General features: G+C 38.7%; 1 protein-coding gene across 2 annotated transcripts in view; it reads left to right on the top strand.

Annotated features, from left to right (window-relative positions):
• Window positions 1–15,987, top strand: part of GRM1 (glutamate metabotropic receptor 1) — a gene marked incomplete at both ends in the record, with an annotated part of 294,451 nt that overhangs the window by 260,087 nt on the left and 18,377 nt on the right. For both annotated transcript variants that reach the window (XM_079780139.1, XM_079780140.1), the window contains one exon: window positions 596–1,526. In XM_079780139.1, the coding sequence (XP_079636265.1) occupies window positions 596–1,526 (931 nt within the window). The remainder of the gene's footprint in view (window positions 1–595; window positions 1,527–15,987) is intronic.

The raw sequence follows: 15,987 nt of genomic DNA on the forward strand, positions 1-15,987 counted from the left end.
TTAATTGCCACATACAGAGCAGACATAAATAATGGGGTGAGACTTAAAATAAATAATATGATATGTGACAAATAGGACAATGTGGATTCTTCTAAAAAATTGAGGTGAAATTTATGTTTAAAACACTGTGTTGGCCAAGAAAAAAAAAAAGTCTGTAAGCTGGACTTGCCTGTAGGCAACAACTACATGAAAATAAAAATTGTATTAGTTTATTTCTTACTAACTTATCTAATACATTCTCACCATTTAACCCCCACTGGAAACATAGTCTTTCTCTTTCTAAAAGTGTAGAACCAAGTTTCACCCATAGAGTGGCATTCATTTGTAATGCTGGTATTAGATAAAGAGGATAATTTTTATAGATTCAAGTATGTCATATTAGGATTGTAATGCAATTAGGTTTAAGAACATAACTGTCCAGAGAAAACAATAACGTATTTTTATTTGTGTAATAGTGAAGCATTTTTAAAAGCATTAAGATAACATAAATCATGGAAGATGTGAATCTAGCTACGCCTCTGGTAACTAGAAAGCACTGTTGTTATTGATCAGTAGAAATCTTGGATTCATTTTAAATCTACTTTTCCCCTCACAGGCTGTGAACCTATCCCCGTCCGCTACCTTGAGTGGAGCAATATAGAATCCATCATAGCCATCGCCTTCTCCTGCCTGGGCATCCTTGTCACCTTGTTTGTCACACTGATCTTCGTGCTATACCGGGACACACCAGTGGTCAAATCTTCCAGTCGAGAGCTCTGCTACATTATCCTAGCTGGCATCTTCCTGGGTTACGTGTGCCCTTTCACTCTCATTGCCAAACCTACCACCACATCCTGCTACCTCCAGCGCCTCCTGGTTGGCCTCTCCTCTGCCATGTGCTACTCTGCTTTAGTGACCAAAACCAATCGCATTGCACGCATCCTAGCTGGCAGCAAGAAGAAGATCTGCACCCGGAAGCCCAGGTTCATGAGTGCCTGGGCCCAGGTGATCATTGCCTCAATTCTGATTAGCGTGCAGCTCACCCTGGTGGTAACCCTGATCATCATGGAGCCCCCCATGCCCATTCTGTCATACCCAAGTATCAAGGAAGTCTACCTTATCTGCAATACCAGCAACCTGGGTGTGGTGGCCCCTGTGGGCTACAATGGACTCCTCATCATGAGCTGTACCTACTATGCCTTCAAGACACGCAACGTGCCCGCCAACTTCAATGAGGCCAAATATATCGCCTTCACCATGTACACCACCTGCATCATCTGGCTGGCTTTTGTGCCCATTTACTTTGGGAGCAACTACAAGATCATCACTACCTGCTTTGCAGTGAGCCTCAGTGTAACGGTGGCCCTGGGGTGCATGTTCACTCCCAAGATGTACATCATTATTGCCAAGCCGGAGAGGAACGTCCGCAGTGCCTTCACCACCTCTGATGTAGTCCGCATGCACGTCGGCGATGGCAAGCTGCCCTGCCGCTCCAACACTTTCCTCAACATTTTCCGAAGAAAGAAACCAGGGGCAGGGAATGCCAAGTGAGTAATCTGATTGGGTTTGCTCTCTCTCTCTCTCTCTCTTTCTCTCTCTCTCTCTCTCTCTCTCATTTTCTTTTCTTTTTCTCTATTTGACTAAATCATGTTCTTCACTTTTCCTAATGTTTTTTCATTTTTTTCTTAACATTTTCCTGTTTTTTTCTAATCTCACATTCTGTTGGATTAGGACTCTCTTCTTCTTTTCATTCCTTTGAAAGAGCAAGGAGCATGAAGCACCAACCAGCTGAACATATTCTGACCTAGAATCTGCAGCTTCTGTTCTGCCAATAATGTTTTCCCTTTCATGTGGGTCCTCTCTCTATGGAACATCAACACCTCTCTGGGGTCTGGGTCAGAGATGCAAACTCTAGTTCTAATTTCTAGTTTAGACCATGGTTGAAGATCTTTTCTGATTTATTTTTATCACTATAGAGCCACATCATCACTAATCTGGGATGAGAGGAAGGGAATTAAGCACTTGGGGAAATTTTTCAAAATTTGACTACAACTGAGCACCAAGTATGTCCTAAATTAAGTTCCCTTAGGCAACTGTAATATGTCCCTCTTATTTATTGAACGTTAATGTATACTGTAGTAAAGATATCCCATAATTCTATATATTAATTGAGTTATCTCAACTGCAAGGTCATGATCAGAACTTTCTTAGCCATAAAGTACCAAAAGAATTAAGAACCAGATAAACGTGATGAGCCCCGAACTTGAGAATCAGTGTGAACATCAAACTCCAGATTATTCTATTCTGGTAATTTTTCTGAGTAGTTTATGTAATAAACACTTTCCTACCTTCCTCCTGACTCTGCATTGCAAAGAAGCATATGCTAAATTTTGCATGAGTCATCTTTTCTGAGATCCATGAAGTAAATTTCATGTAACATTTACTATTTTGAAAATGACATGGATGCTTGAAGCTCTAAAGGTAATTGAACTGTCTAAAGATAATTTCCCCCATTAACAGTATTAATTTTACTTTTTGAAACAATCCTTTAAAATGAAGGCTTTTAGTAGTAATTATTATAATGTATACATTGCTTTATAACTATTCCACCTACCTGAAGAAGTCAACAAGACAGGAGGGATGGGTGTTATTTTTCTCCATTTTGTAGATGAGGAAACTGAGACACTGTGAATTTATGTAACTCTGAAGTATAATTTCACTTAGTTAGCCATTCTTTGCCTATGTCTTAACTGGCATAAAATTTCTCATCTTAACATATGTCAAAAAATCTACATGCCTTAAATTTCTAGTTTTGTATCTTTACTTGCCAAGCAGCACCATGAGCATCTTTTACAGAAATACTGTCATTGGTTTGATGATCAGATGAGACAGTCTATGGAAAAATATATTTTTGAAATCCATAAAGTTATTTCAAATAAGGACATCCCTAAATTTTTTCAGCATTATGGATGAAGACAATAATTTACACTGACTTCTCACTGTATCAATTTCAAGTTCTTCATAGGATGCTGATCATCCAAGTTGCTTAGTCATTTTTTGTCCTTGCCATGGTTTATATGCTACCCAGCACCCCTCAGTAGCAGCCTCCTGGCAGGGGATTACCAGCGATATGAGAGAAAACCAACAATACCATCAAATAAGAAAAAAAAATAGACCATAACCACAGAGTCCAGATGTAAAGTGGCATAACAGTTTTCATTCTGAGGAAAGGAACAAGAGGAAATGAAATGAAAATAAGGGAGAAAATACTCCTTAAACTGGAGTATTTATAGGAATTAAGAGACATTCTTTTTCACATCCCATATGGCTTTATGAGGATTCCGTCCCACCATCCACCAATATCTAGCTCCATGTTCCTAACTTGTCTGCCTCTATTATGGTTCTTCAGAAACTTTCATTTGATTTTTGGTCATGGGTCATTAATGAAAGCTGTGCTTCCAACCACTTAATGAAAAGAGAGAACCTATGTGATCGAGACAGCTTGTGTTGGTAACCAAGAACGTGCATTGATGAGAGTTCTCCCAGTGATTCTATGTACAGACAGTATTGGGACCTGCCCAAGAGAGCAGTGACTATCGATGGAGAGTACACAGTGCTTGCTGCTGGGAAAAGATGAAGCTAGCCGATGTTACTTTAAGGAGGCTTAACACCTCCTTCGCAGCCAGGCATTGCAGTACATTCTGATCACTTTCTCACACCTGCAGATGCTTTCCTTATACGCTGACAATATTCCCTTCACTGTTTTGAATTTGAAAGTAATTTCATTTGGGATCCTGCTTTTGAGAGAAAAATCAACTTGGTCTAAATTGAAATGGTTCTCTAGGAAATGCTGGTTTCACCAGTAAGTTGCTTAATTGATCAGGCACTATCAGATTATTACAGTAAGAAAGATACTTCTAATGAATAATTATATCATGCAGCTTTTTTACTACAGTCTGTAGCTTCTCCAAGGTATGCCACACAGCTAAGCTGACCCATAGAGGGTATTTGAGGCTAAATTTCTATGGAAAACAACCATTCACTTACTCATGTGTCTCATTTATTCATTCTACGGTTGCTTCTCTGTAACTCTCTTTGAGGCTGTAATTTTAAAATGTAACAATAATCTCAGTGCCTATGTTTTTACCATTTTATTGTTGTTATGTTTTCCTGGTTTGTCACCAGAGTCACAAAAACTACAAACAATCTAATATTTTCTACAGCAACAAAAATCTAGCAGTCTTGCCAACACAAGAAAGGGGCTGAAAAACTCTAGAGAACAAACACATCACCCAACGAGTTTATTACCATTCTGGATGTGTAATTCCTGCGTTTATGGTGCACTGAGGGTGTTCGGCAGTCTGCAGATATAGCTATAAACACAGAACAGATGCTGTAATGAAGAGCTTCCAACTGGTCTATCTGTTTGAATATTATTCTGAGGAGTTACACGTCTGACTACATTCTCATAACAGGCTGTTTCTGAGATACATGGGTGGGATGACATTGTGGGTCTGTTTTTGCAAAGTTTACTTCTTTTTTTTTTTTTTAAATTTCATTCACAGCCAAATATCTGACTCAATCAAAGGTTTGGGCACTTGTTTTACATATTCTGAAATGTAATGTCAATAAAATGGTTGTCTGGGTTACTTGAGTTGCTTATAGTTAGAAGTCCTATTAAACATAATTCTACCTTGAATATTAACTGAATAGTATATTTGCCTTGATATTTGTAATTTCTTTAGCTGTTAGTTTAATGTATTTGAATGGGGAAATTTCCAGGCTTAACCTAATGTTAAAGATATTGGTAAAATCCTCTTTGTTGGCAGTAGAAGAAAGATATAAATCCATAGTTATTCACAATTACATTATTTAGATCCAAGTGATTTATCGCTTTCTTTTAAAGCCAAAATGAGTTAACATTATGCAACTGAAAAAATAAAATATTATGTAAATGACATGTTTCCTTTAAGAAAAATTATATCAATGACTAAATGTCAAACTAACATTTCTAGTTATTTCCTGGATAAATAACTTCAATGAGTGCCAAATAATTTGATGGCACATGGAACTAAAATGTGATAATACTAGTACACTTCTATGACCTGTATAACTATGCAAAACTAAAACAATTACAATCACAAAAAGGCATTAGATTGATGCAAGAAAAAATTTTAAAACTTAGATTTCTAAATAAATAGAATATTATTATGTTCCTGTGATTGTTTTTTAAGCATTTGAACATATGTTTCTACTGAGTACAAGAACTAAGTGAAATACTAAATGGAGCGATGCTATGAAGAAATTTTACTCTTGGTCTGCTAGAAACACTTTTGTCCACAAATAGAAGTAAATAATCATGCAGCATTAGTGATTATGCTCTGGATAAGAATTTGAATTTGTCTTTTCTCCTTTGATTATGAAAAGAAATACGATAGTGAGCCAACAGACATCACTATCAAATAGAAATAACAGGTTCTCTTTTATAGAAAGAACTCATTTACTATTCCAGCTTGTAAATGAGAAAATCTGTCATTTTGAAGTTATTTTTCCCTTAATAACACAATAAATGGCATTAAAAGTTATTACAGCCGAAACCGGTTTGGCTCAGTGGATAGAGCGTCGGCCTGCGGACTCAAAGGTCCCGGGTTCGATTCCGGTCAAGGGCATGTACCTTGGTTGCGGGCACATCCCCAGTAGGGGGTGTGCAAGAGGCAGCTGGTCGATGTTTCTAACTCTCTATCCCTCTCTCTTCCTCTCTGTAAAAAATCAATAAAATATATTTAAAAAAAGTTATTACAATTCTTCACTTGCTTTTATAGCAAATAACAAGATTTTATCAAAACAAAGTACTTGTCATAAAATTTTACTGCTTCATAGTAACATTTATGAAAGACCTACTGATTATTCATTAATATATTCAATCAATCATTGTTTCAACAGTAATCTTAAAAGCACTTTATATTATTGGTATTAGGTAAGATTCAAGATAAAAAAGATATAAGAGGCAGAAACTGCACCAATCTTGCAATATAGTAAGGGAGACATTTAAAACTATGACAGAGTATACTGGATTAGGTGCCATAATAAGGGACCAATATAACTTTATGAGTGTTCAGGGAAAAAAGAGATTAAGGTCAGCTAGTGGAGTAGTATCTGTGGAAAGATGTGAAAAGATTTCTTAATAAAAGTGGAATTTTCAGTTGACCTTAAAGGATGTTTTTCAACAGGAGAAACTGTTCCATTTCACATATGGAAAATAATGTAAGTGAAAATTCAGCACGTTAATGCACTTTCAGGCCACAACATGGAATCTGGTATGAATGAAGTACATGGAGAAATATAGTGGTGAGTAAACATATAAGTGCAGAAAGAGGACATATTACAGATAATGATCAATTGTTCTAAGAAGAAACTTAGATATTTTTGTATATAAACTATAAGATGCAGTAAAGATTTTTGTGAAGTATGATCACAAGTAAGCTTTTTTTGCGGGGGAAGAGATCAACCGTAGAAAGATGCTTTAATAGAGTGCTATATTAATCCAAATGACAGGTTAAAAATAAAAGTCTTAAACTAGAGTAGTGAAATGAGAGTCAAATCCAAAGCATCATATATGAAAAGAGTTTTCTGAATTTCATTTATTAGAATTGAAATGTTGATTTGGGAAGAGGAAGGAAGGAATAAAAAATCAAATACCACTCTCATGATTTGAGCCTGGGTGACTAGAAAAAATACAGCTATCATTAAAACAGATGAGAACTATGGGAATAAGACTGGGGAGATACTGATGATAGATTTTCAGATTTATCTATTGAAAATGCTATAAAAGCATCCAAATAGAAACATTTTAAGTTATTTAGAAATTTAAGTCAGAAGCTCAAGAGAAAGGTCTGAGTCAGAGTTCCAGATTTGAGGGCTCAGTTATCAGAATATTTAGAGGCCAAAGCAGTGATATGACAAAAGGAAAGAAGAAAATAGGAGGAAGAACATTAGGAAACACACTTGAGAGATAAGAACGGTTAGAAGGTGTTAAAAAAAAAAAGAAGGAATAAAACAGAATGAGGAAACAGAGGAATTGCAGTATCATGGAAACCAAAGAGGAGACTGTGCCTTAGGCAGCTCAGGTTGCCATAGTAAAATCCCACAGACTGGGTAGCTTAAAGAACAGATAATTTTACAGTTCTGGAGGCTGGAAGTCCACATCAGGGTGACAGCATGGTTGACTTCTGGTGAGACCTCTTTCCTTGGATTGCAGACAGCTGCCATCCAGCTGTGTGCTCACATAACCTCTTCTCTGTGTAGGCATAGGGGAATCGAGAAAGGGAGGAAGATCTGTCTAGTGTCTCTTACAAGAGCACTAATCCTATATGAGGCCCTCACCCTCATGATCGCTTTTAATCCTAATTACCTCCTAAAGATTTATCTATTGATACCATTGCACTGGGAGTTAGGACTTCAACATATGATTTGGGGGCCAGGGCACAACTATTCAATCCATTAACAGAAGACAAAACTTGGAATCCTTGAGATACCCAAGAATGGAGATACTATGGTTATTTTTACTGGTTTTAAGGGTGTAATGTGGGTAGAATTTCTATTGCAATAAGTTGAGGAGTTTGGCATTAAAGGAATTAAGATGTTCAGATAGTATTTAAGGAGGCCAGGGAAAAGAAAGGAGTGGTATAATAGAGGAGAAATGAAAGCTTGCTTGTGATATCTGAGAAAGGAGCCAATAGAGAAAGAAACATTGAAAATATAAGAGAGATCATATGGTTTATGCTGGGAAGCCCGAAACATTAATATAGAGTTTATATACTAACATAGAACTCTGCATTACACCTTCATGTACAGAGAGTGCTAAAAACTGAGGGCATGCATCATTATTATCAGTTCAGAATATCCATGCTGTGTAGAGCAGAGGAGCTGTGTAGCTGCTGAAAGTGGAGGCATGCAAGTGTTACTCTGTGTGAGATGTGTAAGAGGAAGGGCACCCTGTTGGACATGGGTTGGCAACCTGTCCATGCTTGGCCACAGCTAAAGAGAGATGAGGTCATTTGCATTCCATCTGTTAGCTTTAGTGCCCAGTGTATAGTGTTACCTACTCAAAAGGGTAACATGTGAACAATGTGTTTCTAAAGTTAATTCAAGAGTAAAAATGTTAGCACCTTGAATAATGAAGCAAATAAGGAGAGAGTACCAGTAGATTTGGAAGTTTCAGATCATGAGAACAGAGCCTGTAGGCTCATTAATTAGAATCCTTTGACTGCAAGTTATAGAAGCCAATTAAATAGCCTAAGCAAAAGGAAGTGGGGTGTTTAATAGAAAGAATACAGAGAACAATTTCAGGTATCTCCTAGTAACAAGGTTTGGAACATTTCTGGGCCATGTATGGGACTGGATTCCTAATGAGAAAGGCTCCAGGCCTCCATATCATCTTCTGTCTCCCTGCATGCCTCCTCACTTTATCCTCATAGATCTGCTTTGTTCATTTCTTGGACCCTCATGGTGAGTCTCAGGAGAGCCCAAAGATACTGCTTCAGTTCCTCTCCGCAGGTGGTTCTACAGAACACAAAGAGAGACTGATTGGCCCAACTGGCTCAGCGGTCTATCCGCTGAGGTCAAGTTTGTAACGGACAAAGGGTGGAGTCACTGAGTATAAAACTGTCTTCCAGAGAAGTATCACTCCTGGTCCCCATGAGTAGGATCAGGGAGGCAATTCACAGAGAGGTGGGTATGATTTGAGATGAGCAGAAGCCTTGTAAGTGTCTAAACCAGGGTAATCTCATCTCCACCCAACCCCTATCCTTTTTCCCTTGCCATCTGAATAAGTCACTTCTAAGTACCAGCATTTTATATTTGGAAACATTGACAAAAAGGAACTACAAAACCTACATAGTGGTAGCTAGCCAGCCAGCCAAATAATTAATCACCTATCCATGCAAAACAGGAGTAACTATCCCAAATTCCAGTACATATGCCAGTGGAGGGAAAAGAAAACACCGTGGCTCTGGCACACCATTTATTATGCAGGTGTGAGCTGTAGAATCAAACAAATTTAACAACCAGACCTTTTCTAGAGATTCCTGGCTATAAAATGCTTCTCAGTTGCCTCAAAATGAAAAGAAAAAAAAAAAAAAAGAGGAACAAGGAGGACAAAAAATATTCTTTTAAAGGAAAACAGAGCATTACAACATTATTTTCTGAATAAATTAAAATATATCAGGACAACAATAAAGTATTACTTGCTAACTGTCATTAATCTATAATAATAAAAGTAAAATATGCTAATTAGACTGGATGTCCTTCTGGATGACCTTCTGGACGAAGCCAGGGCTGTAAGGGAAGCCCGGTCCCGGGTGCCAGAAGGAAGCGGGTGCCGGCAGCCAGATTTGTTCATCGGGCCTCAAGTAGAGCAGTAAAAGAAAATCAGCTAATATTAATAAAGTTAACCCCAAAATGTCTGTTATTTGATTTTATTTTAAAGGGGTAAGAGAAACCTCCTATAGTTGAAGGCAACTTAATACCCTCTACGCAGATTATTTTTAAGATAAATGAGGAGTCTACTGTTAACAAAATTAGGCCAAGTCCCTAGTGATACTGCTAACCATATTGAAAAACAAGCTGCTTAAAAGAAATCAATAACAATAAGAAATACTTTCCTTTCCCTGACTTTCCAGTTATGATATATCTTGCTCCTAGTAAATGTTCTCAAGCACTGTGCGATTAATATCATTTTCTACTTGACCAGACTTTGCACTGATTATGTTATTTGGCTTAGGTGGATATGGGATGGGGAGTAAAAAACATATTAACAAAGGAAATAAATTAAGACCTATATGATCAAAATAAAAAGAAATTATGACAAGAGGGCAGGAGTGGGGTGAGGGAGCAGAGGGATGGCTGTAGTTCTGTCAGCAGCCAGCTCTGTGACCTTAACCATTGATTATGTCTTCTTGCAAGCATGTCAGGTGAATTTAGTAAGGTTTTCATAATCCAGTCCTTTGTTTAAAAAATGTGTGGAGGGGTTATTGCTTTACACACTGTGGACAGTTTGCTGGTGAAGATCTATTGCATGGTCCATGTCCTCAGAGAACTTCAAGTGCAGTGGAGGACACCAGCAAGAAACCTGACGATGACTCTGTGCTTTCAGGAGGCATATAGCAGGGGCCTCTACTATTGACCTTTGAGTCGGAGAAGGCCTCAAAAGTCAATACTAAGTTGAAGAAGAGCTATGACCGTGGTTCCATTAGCTAAAAGCTACACCAAGTGGTGGGTTAAAGTGGGGGAAGATACAGAGAGTGTGTTCTAGGCAGAGCTATGTGGGGGGTGGGGGGTGGTTTGAGGAGGCAAGAGATACTACAGCATATTAGCAAAATGAAAAAAAGAAGTTTTCATAGGGCTGACAATAATTTCCTATTAAAAAATATTTGTTTAGCTTCAAAGGTTTAAAGCCAAAAGTTATTCTAGGGCTGATCCTAATATAAAATTAGTTCTGCTCTGATGGTTGGAATGGTTTCGAGGTCTGACTCCACTTTTTAAGACTGGGAAGAGAAGCACTGATGACCTATTCACTCAGCAAATGATTTTAAAGTACCTACTATGAGGCATTGGGGCAAGTGCAGGAAATACAGTGGTGAACAAATCAGATCTGGCCCCTGCTTTGTGGAAGTTGAAATCTAGCCAGGACACCAGACATTGAATGAGTAACCACAAGTGTAGTGAGTTCTTTTAAGGATTAGAAGATCTGACCAGTCTTAGTGCATGAAGACTGGAAACATTCCTCCAAAAAGTTTTATCTCAGCTAAGACTTCTGAAGGAGCAAAGAGTTTCGCTAAGAAAGGAAGGGGGGACTGGGTAGATAAGTCAAGGAATAAAAGTATAAAGGCTATAAGCTGGAAAAAAGCACTGATGGCTGAAGGAAATGAAATAATTCTAGGATGCCTGGAGGTGAGAAAAAAGGCAGGTGTGATGAGAAGTGACTGGAAGGGTCGGCTGAGACCAGATCACTTGAGACCTGATCCCAGGCCTTAGGAGCTTGGATCTTGTCCTCTAAACAATGGAAAGCTGCTAAAGTGACAAAGCAGGGGTTCAGTGCGATCAGTGAGAAGTGTGTGTTAGAACTAGCACCCCAACCTCAGTGTGAGGAGAGCAAGGTGAGAGGGTGGTGCTCTGGGGTAGGGGTGGGGCTGGGGAGGGCCGCTGCAGCGTCCAGGTGGAAGACGATAGTGGCCTGACCTAAGGCTTTACAGTTGGGGTGAAGGCAGTGAACAGAGATAAATGCTTAAAAGGTAAAAATAAAAAAGTAAGATTGCTTTACAAAACTCTATTCTAAGATCCACAAACAGTAAGCACAGATATGCTTTCACCTCGGGGTTGTTTGGCTCCAAACCTATGATATTTGAATTGTGACCAGATGTAATGTGTTAACACATCTAATGCATGATTGACCTACAAGAGGGTGAGACTGATGAGACACAAAAAGAGAAGAGCAGTCACTGCAACAAACAATGGAAATGACCACGGACCTCTCGGGTGTGAAGTTGGGTGAAGGAAACTGTGACCCACGGGATTTTTGAAAATTTAAGTCCAAATGACAAGATGATCCCTAGGACTAAAAGGATGAAGCAAACTATCTTAGTGTCATGGCCTCAAACGTTTAAGTATTGAAACTTTCCACCCTCCAGCTCTTCTTTGATTCCCTGGGAACAGGCAACTACACAATGTTGTCTTCCCGTACCTATAGGTCTACTTACGTATAGTTTAGTATCCTAAATCCTGCTCATTATTTCCCACTGCAAAATGAAATTGGAATTCTGGTGTATGATGACCTTATTACATGAACTTGTTTAATAGAATTCTCACTCTGGATGATGTATCATTGTTATTGGGCAAACAAAGCAAGTTCTGCTGCTGGACCTGCCTGGGTGGTGAAAGTTGGGAGCAGTGACTGCCAGGCTGAGAACCAGATCCTGGGTAAGGGAATCCCTCACAATGTGCACAAAGTTAGATTTAGTTTTTTAGTAAGTCTAATAGTGTTGCCTTTTAATTAGAATATTTAGTTCTCTTACATTTGATAAAAATGCTGATAAACTATTTTCTACTTGTCTCTCTGAAATGATTATTTCCATTTAAAAATGTCCTGTCTCTCTCCTTTCTTGCCTTCTTTGGATTAATCTAGTATTTTAATATTCAATTTTCCAATCCATTAATTTGTTAGTTTTATATTCTTTTATTATTCTTTTTATGATTACCCTAGCGACCACAATAAGTATTCTCTAACTTTTTATAATCTCAAATAAATTACTATAGCAGTTTTATCACTTTCAAACAAGGCAAGTATCTTAAAATACTTTAACTGCATTTACTTTGTGTCAACTTTTGTGCTTTTATGTAGTGCATTTTAATTTTGCACATATTTTACATTACTATTATTGTTTTGCATAATCAATACTTATATATTCCCATATATTTTTCCTTATGTTGTATTCCAATTATGGACTGAACTGGTTTGAGTGTGTATTGCAGTTTTACAAAGCTTGTTGTGCTTCCCCTGGTACATCCTGTCCAAGGGTACAGCTACCCAGGGTTCCTGAATAAGAACCTGGGTCCCAACTCTTTACTTGTGTCTCTCATTCTTTAAAATGTCTTGAACTCCTATTTTGATTCTTCAGTGATATGAGACTTCCAAAAACTTCACTGAGTTTTAGCAACTTTCTGCTTAGCTTTGTACCCTGTGCTTTGTGCAGCATAAAATTTGCAAAATTTTCTAGAGGAAACCCATCAAATGTTGGTCTCACTTTTCTTGACCTTCCTTTCTCCAGGATCTTGGCTCCTCAATTCCTGGCTGCCTTGGAAAACTTGAACTCAAATTTCTGTGTCTATAGTCCTGTGGATGTATCAAGTTTTTCTTGCTTCTTTATCTCTTAGTTAAGACCCTCTGTCTGGATTCTCAGTCCATTTTCCTGTACCAAGAATGATCAGATATCCCAAGGGAAAATAGAGCTTAGAGATTATCAACTTACTTCTTCAAAGTTCTCTTCATTCTGATTTATTGGTCCCTTGGATTCTGGTTGCCATGACAGTTTCCTAATGTCTATAAAGGGGTTTTTAAAATATTTTATCTGTTTTTTTTCTAGTTGTTCTCAGAGGAATAATTGCTTTACCCCAAGGTGCCATATCTTAGCCAGAACCAGAAGTCTTCTTATACCAGTTTTAATATCTCCCATTCCCCTTCTCAATAGGCTGTGATATGACTAATATTTCTTTGGGGGCTATGGTGACTATTCTATTGTGAAAGAAATTGTATGATTATTGCCTATTCAGTTATTTTTCTGGTTTGATGGGTGGTGACATGATCATATTAATGCCTCTGCTTATAGAGAAATGATAGCATAAAATAAACTTTAGTGGAAACATATATCTAATATTGATGTCAGTGCTTTAGGCAACAATATCAGAAGTCTCACAAAATTTTAGACTTAAGTTATGTAAGTCCTTTTTGTTATCATTACAACATCAATTTTAAGCTTCTTTACCAAAGTAATCATTTTTCTTTTTCTTTTTTCAAAACATTCACAGGTGAAGATTTTAGCTTTGGGCAAGTGTTTCATTTTTTTTTCCCTCTTTCTGTCTGGATAAATCAGAGTAAAATAATAAAAAGTCTCACTTTAGCTGTTGGGTGCCTAAAGTCTATCTGGAAACATAGCAGGATAGTTTTCCTTTTATGAAACTTGTCTTTTCTCTAATTTTGAACTTTTATTTTCTCATTAGTGAACATGCCTACATGTGAGAATAAACATTTTTAAAATACATGTACAATAAAATAGTTTATTTATGGCATAATGACTAAATTTTTTCTACTATAGAATTCTGAAATAAGAAAGACTTCAGTATTGGTTTAGATAAAATATATCAGTATGGATTTCCAGATTCTATAACTTCTATTTGATATTTCTCTTTAGTAGTTTCTCATATTTAATATATATTTTTAGAGTTTTTACCTTACCTCTTTTTTGAGAAAAATAAAATATATTCATAGCTCCTATTAATACCTTAGTTTATTGGGGTAAAACTAAAAAGAAGAGAGGAAATTTTACTTCTGAATTATGTGTTATAATAAATTTATTTTTGTAATAGCTGTCACTATTTTTCATATAAAAAATATAAATATTCACTATGGGCAAATTTTTAAATATAGGAAAGCACAAAACAGCTAATAAAAATTACCTACAATTCCAAATATCACAGAAAACACCATTAACATTTTTATGTATATCTTAGTTTTTACACATACACACATACACATGCACACAAATAAATACATTACTTTTACTAATTTTTTTAATTTAAATTTTGCTGGAGATTTTATGATAGTCAATTTGTAATGTTAGAATTAATTTATAAATTAATCTATAATAATAAAAACATAATATACAAATCAACCAAACAGCCAAACAGCGGAACGACTGTCTGGATGACCTTCTGGATGAAGCCAGGGCTGCGAGGGTAGCTGAGGTAGCCGGAGCTGTGAGGGCCTACTCTTGCACGAATTTCATGCATCAGGCCTCTAGTAACAATATAATAGGTGCTTTGGATGTTCCTGCAATTACCACAGTGATGAAGAAGCTCAGAACTACTTCAATCTTATTTTCCTATTAAGAATGTCTCTCCATTTTGTTTTGATTTATTAAATCAGTCGTTGACCATTTATCATAAATAAGTGACCGTATGTCCTGGTAAACTCAGGAAAGTCTCAGTTTATGCCTTTTATCATGACATAATTTTTTTTATATATTTTATTGATTTTTCACAGAGAGGAAGGGAGAGAGATAGAGAGTTAGAAACATCGATGAGAGAGAAACATCGATCAGCTGCCTCCTGCACGCCCCCTACTGGGGATATGCCCACAACCAAGGTACATGCCCTTGGCCAGAATCGAACCCGGGACCTTTCAGTCCACAGGCTGACGCTCTATCCACTGAGCCAAACCGGTTTCGGCTCATGATATAATTTTTAAGAGCACGCCTTTATTTTTAAAAGTAACCAATTTTCATGAAAAATTATATAGTTTTCTTTTATTTCTAAAAATTGAGGCAGGTAAAGGGAGATAAAGTGACACAAAATAGTCAAACTGACATGGATCATACCCTCAGAAACCTGTGGCCTACCTACTATAGGAAATAAGAATTAACATCAAATCTATATTTATAAAAAGCCAGCGACTGGAATGCTATAATGACTAGAATGACCAGTCGCTCTGATGCCTACTGCAGCCAGCGAACCGGCCCAATTGGGGGGGTGAGGGGGGTGAGGCCAGCCGGCCAACTTCCCGCAGCCCCTCCCCCTGGCTGGCCTCACCCCTGATCAGACTCTCCTGCCCCAATTGAGGGGGAGGGGCGACCAATCCCTTCCCCCGTAGCCCTTCCCCTGGCTGGCCCCACCCCTGATGGGCCCCAACCACCCCAATTGGCCCACAGCCCCTCCCCCAGTCGGCCCTGCCCCTGATTGTCCCCCCAACTCCAATAGGGAGCGGGGCTGGCCAGCCAACCTCCTGCAGCCCCTCTCCCTGCCCGGCCCCACCCCAGATTGGCCCCCCCACCCCAATCATGGGTAGGGCCAGCCAGCCAACTGCCTGCAGCCCCTCCCCCTGGCCAGCTCTGTCCCCAATCAACCCCCCTACTTTGATCAGGGGCAAGGCTGGCTGGCCAACCACCCATGGCCCACTTGGGGGTGGAGCCGACTGGCCCACCACCCACAGCCCTTCCCCATGGCCGGCCCCATCCCCAATTAGCCCCCACCACCCCGATTGGCCCGTGTCCCCTCCCCCCAGCCAGCTCCACCCCCAATCAGTCCCCCCACACCAATCAGGGGTGGGGCCAGCTGGCCCACCACCCACAGCCCCTCCCCATGACCATCTCCCCCATCAGGGCAGGCTCACAGCTGGCAAGTGCAGTGGCAGTGACGGGAGCCTCTCCTGCTTCAGGCCGGCCAATTGCTCACAGCCCC

This window comes from Cnephaeus nilssonii (assembly GCF_951640355.1).
Source record: "Cnephaeus nilssonii genome assembly, chromosome: 9".
Classification (NCBI taxonomy): Eukaryota; Metazoa; Chordata; class Mammalia; order Chiroptera; family Vespertilionidae; genus Cnephaeus; species Cnephaeus nilssonii.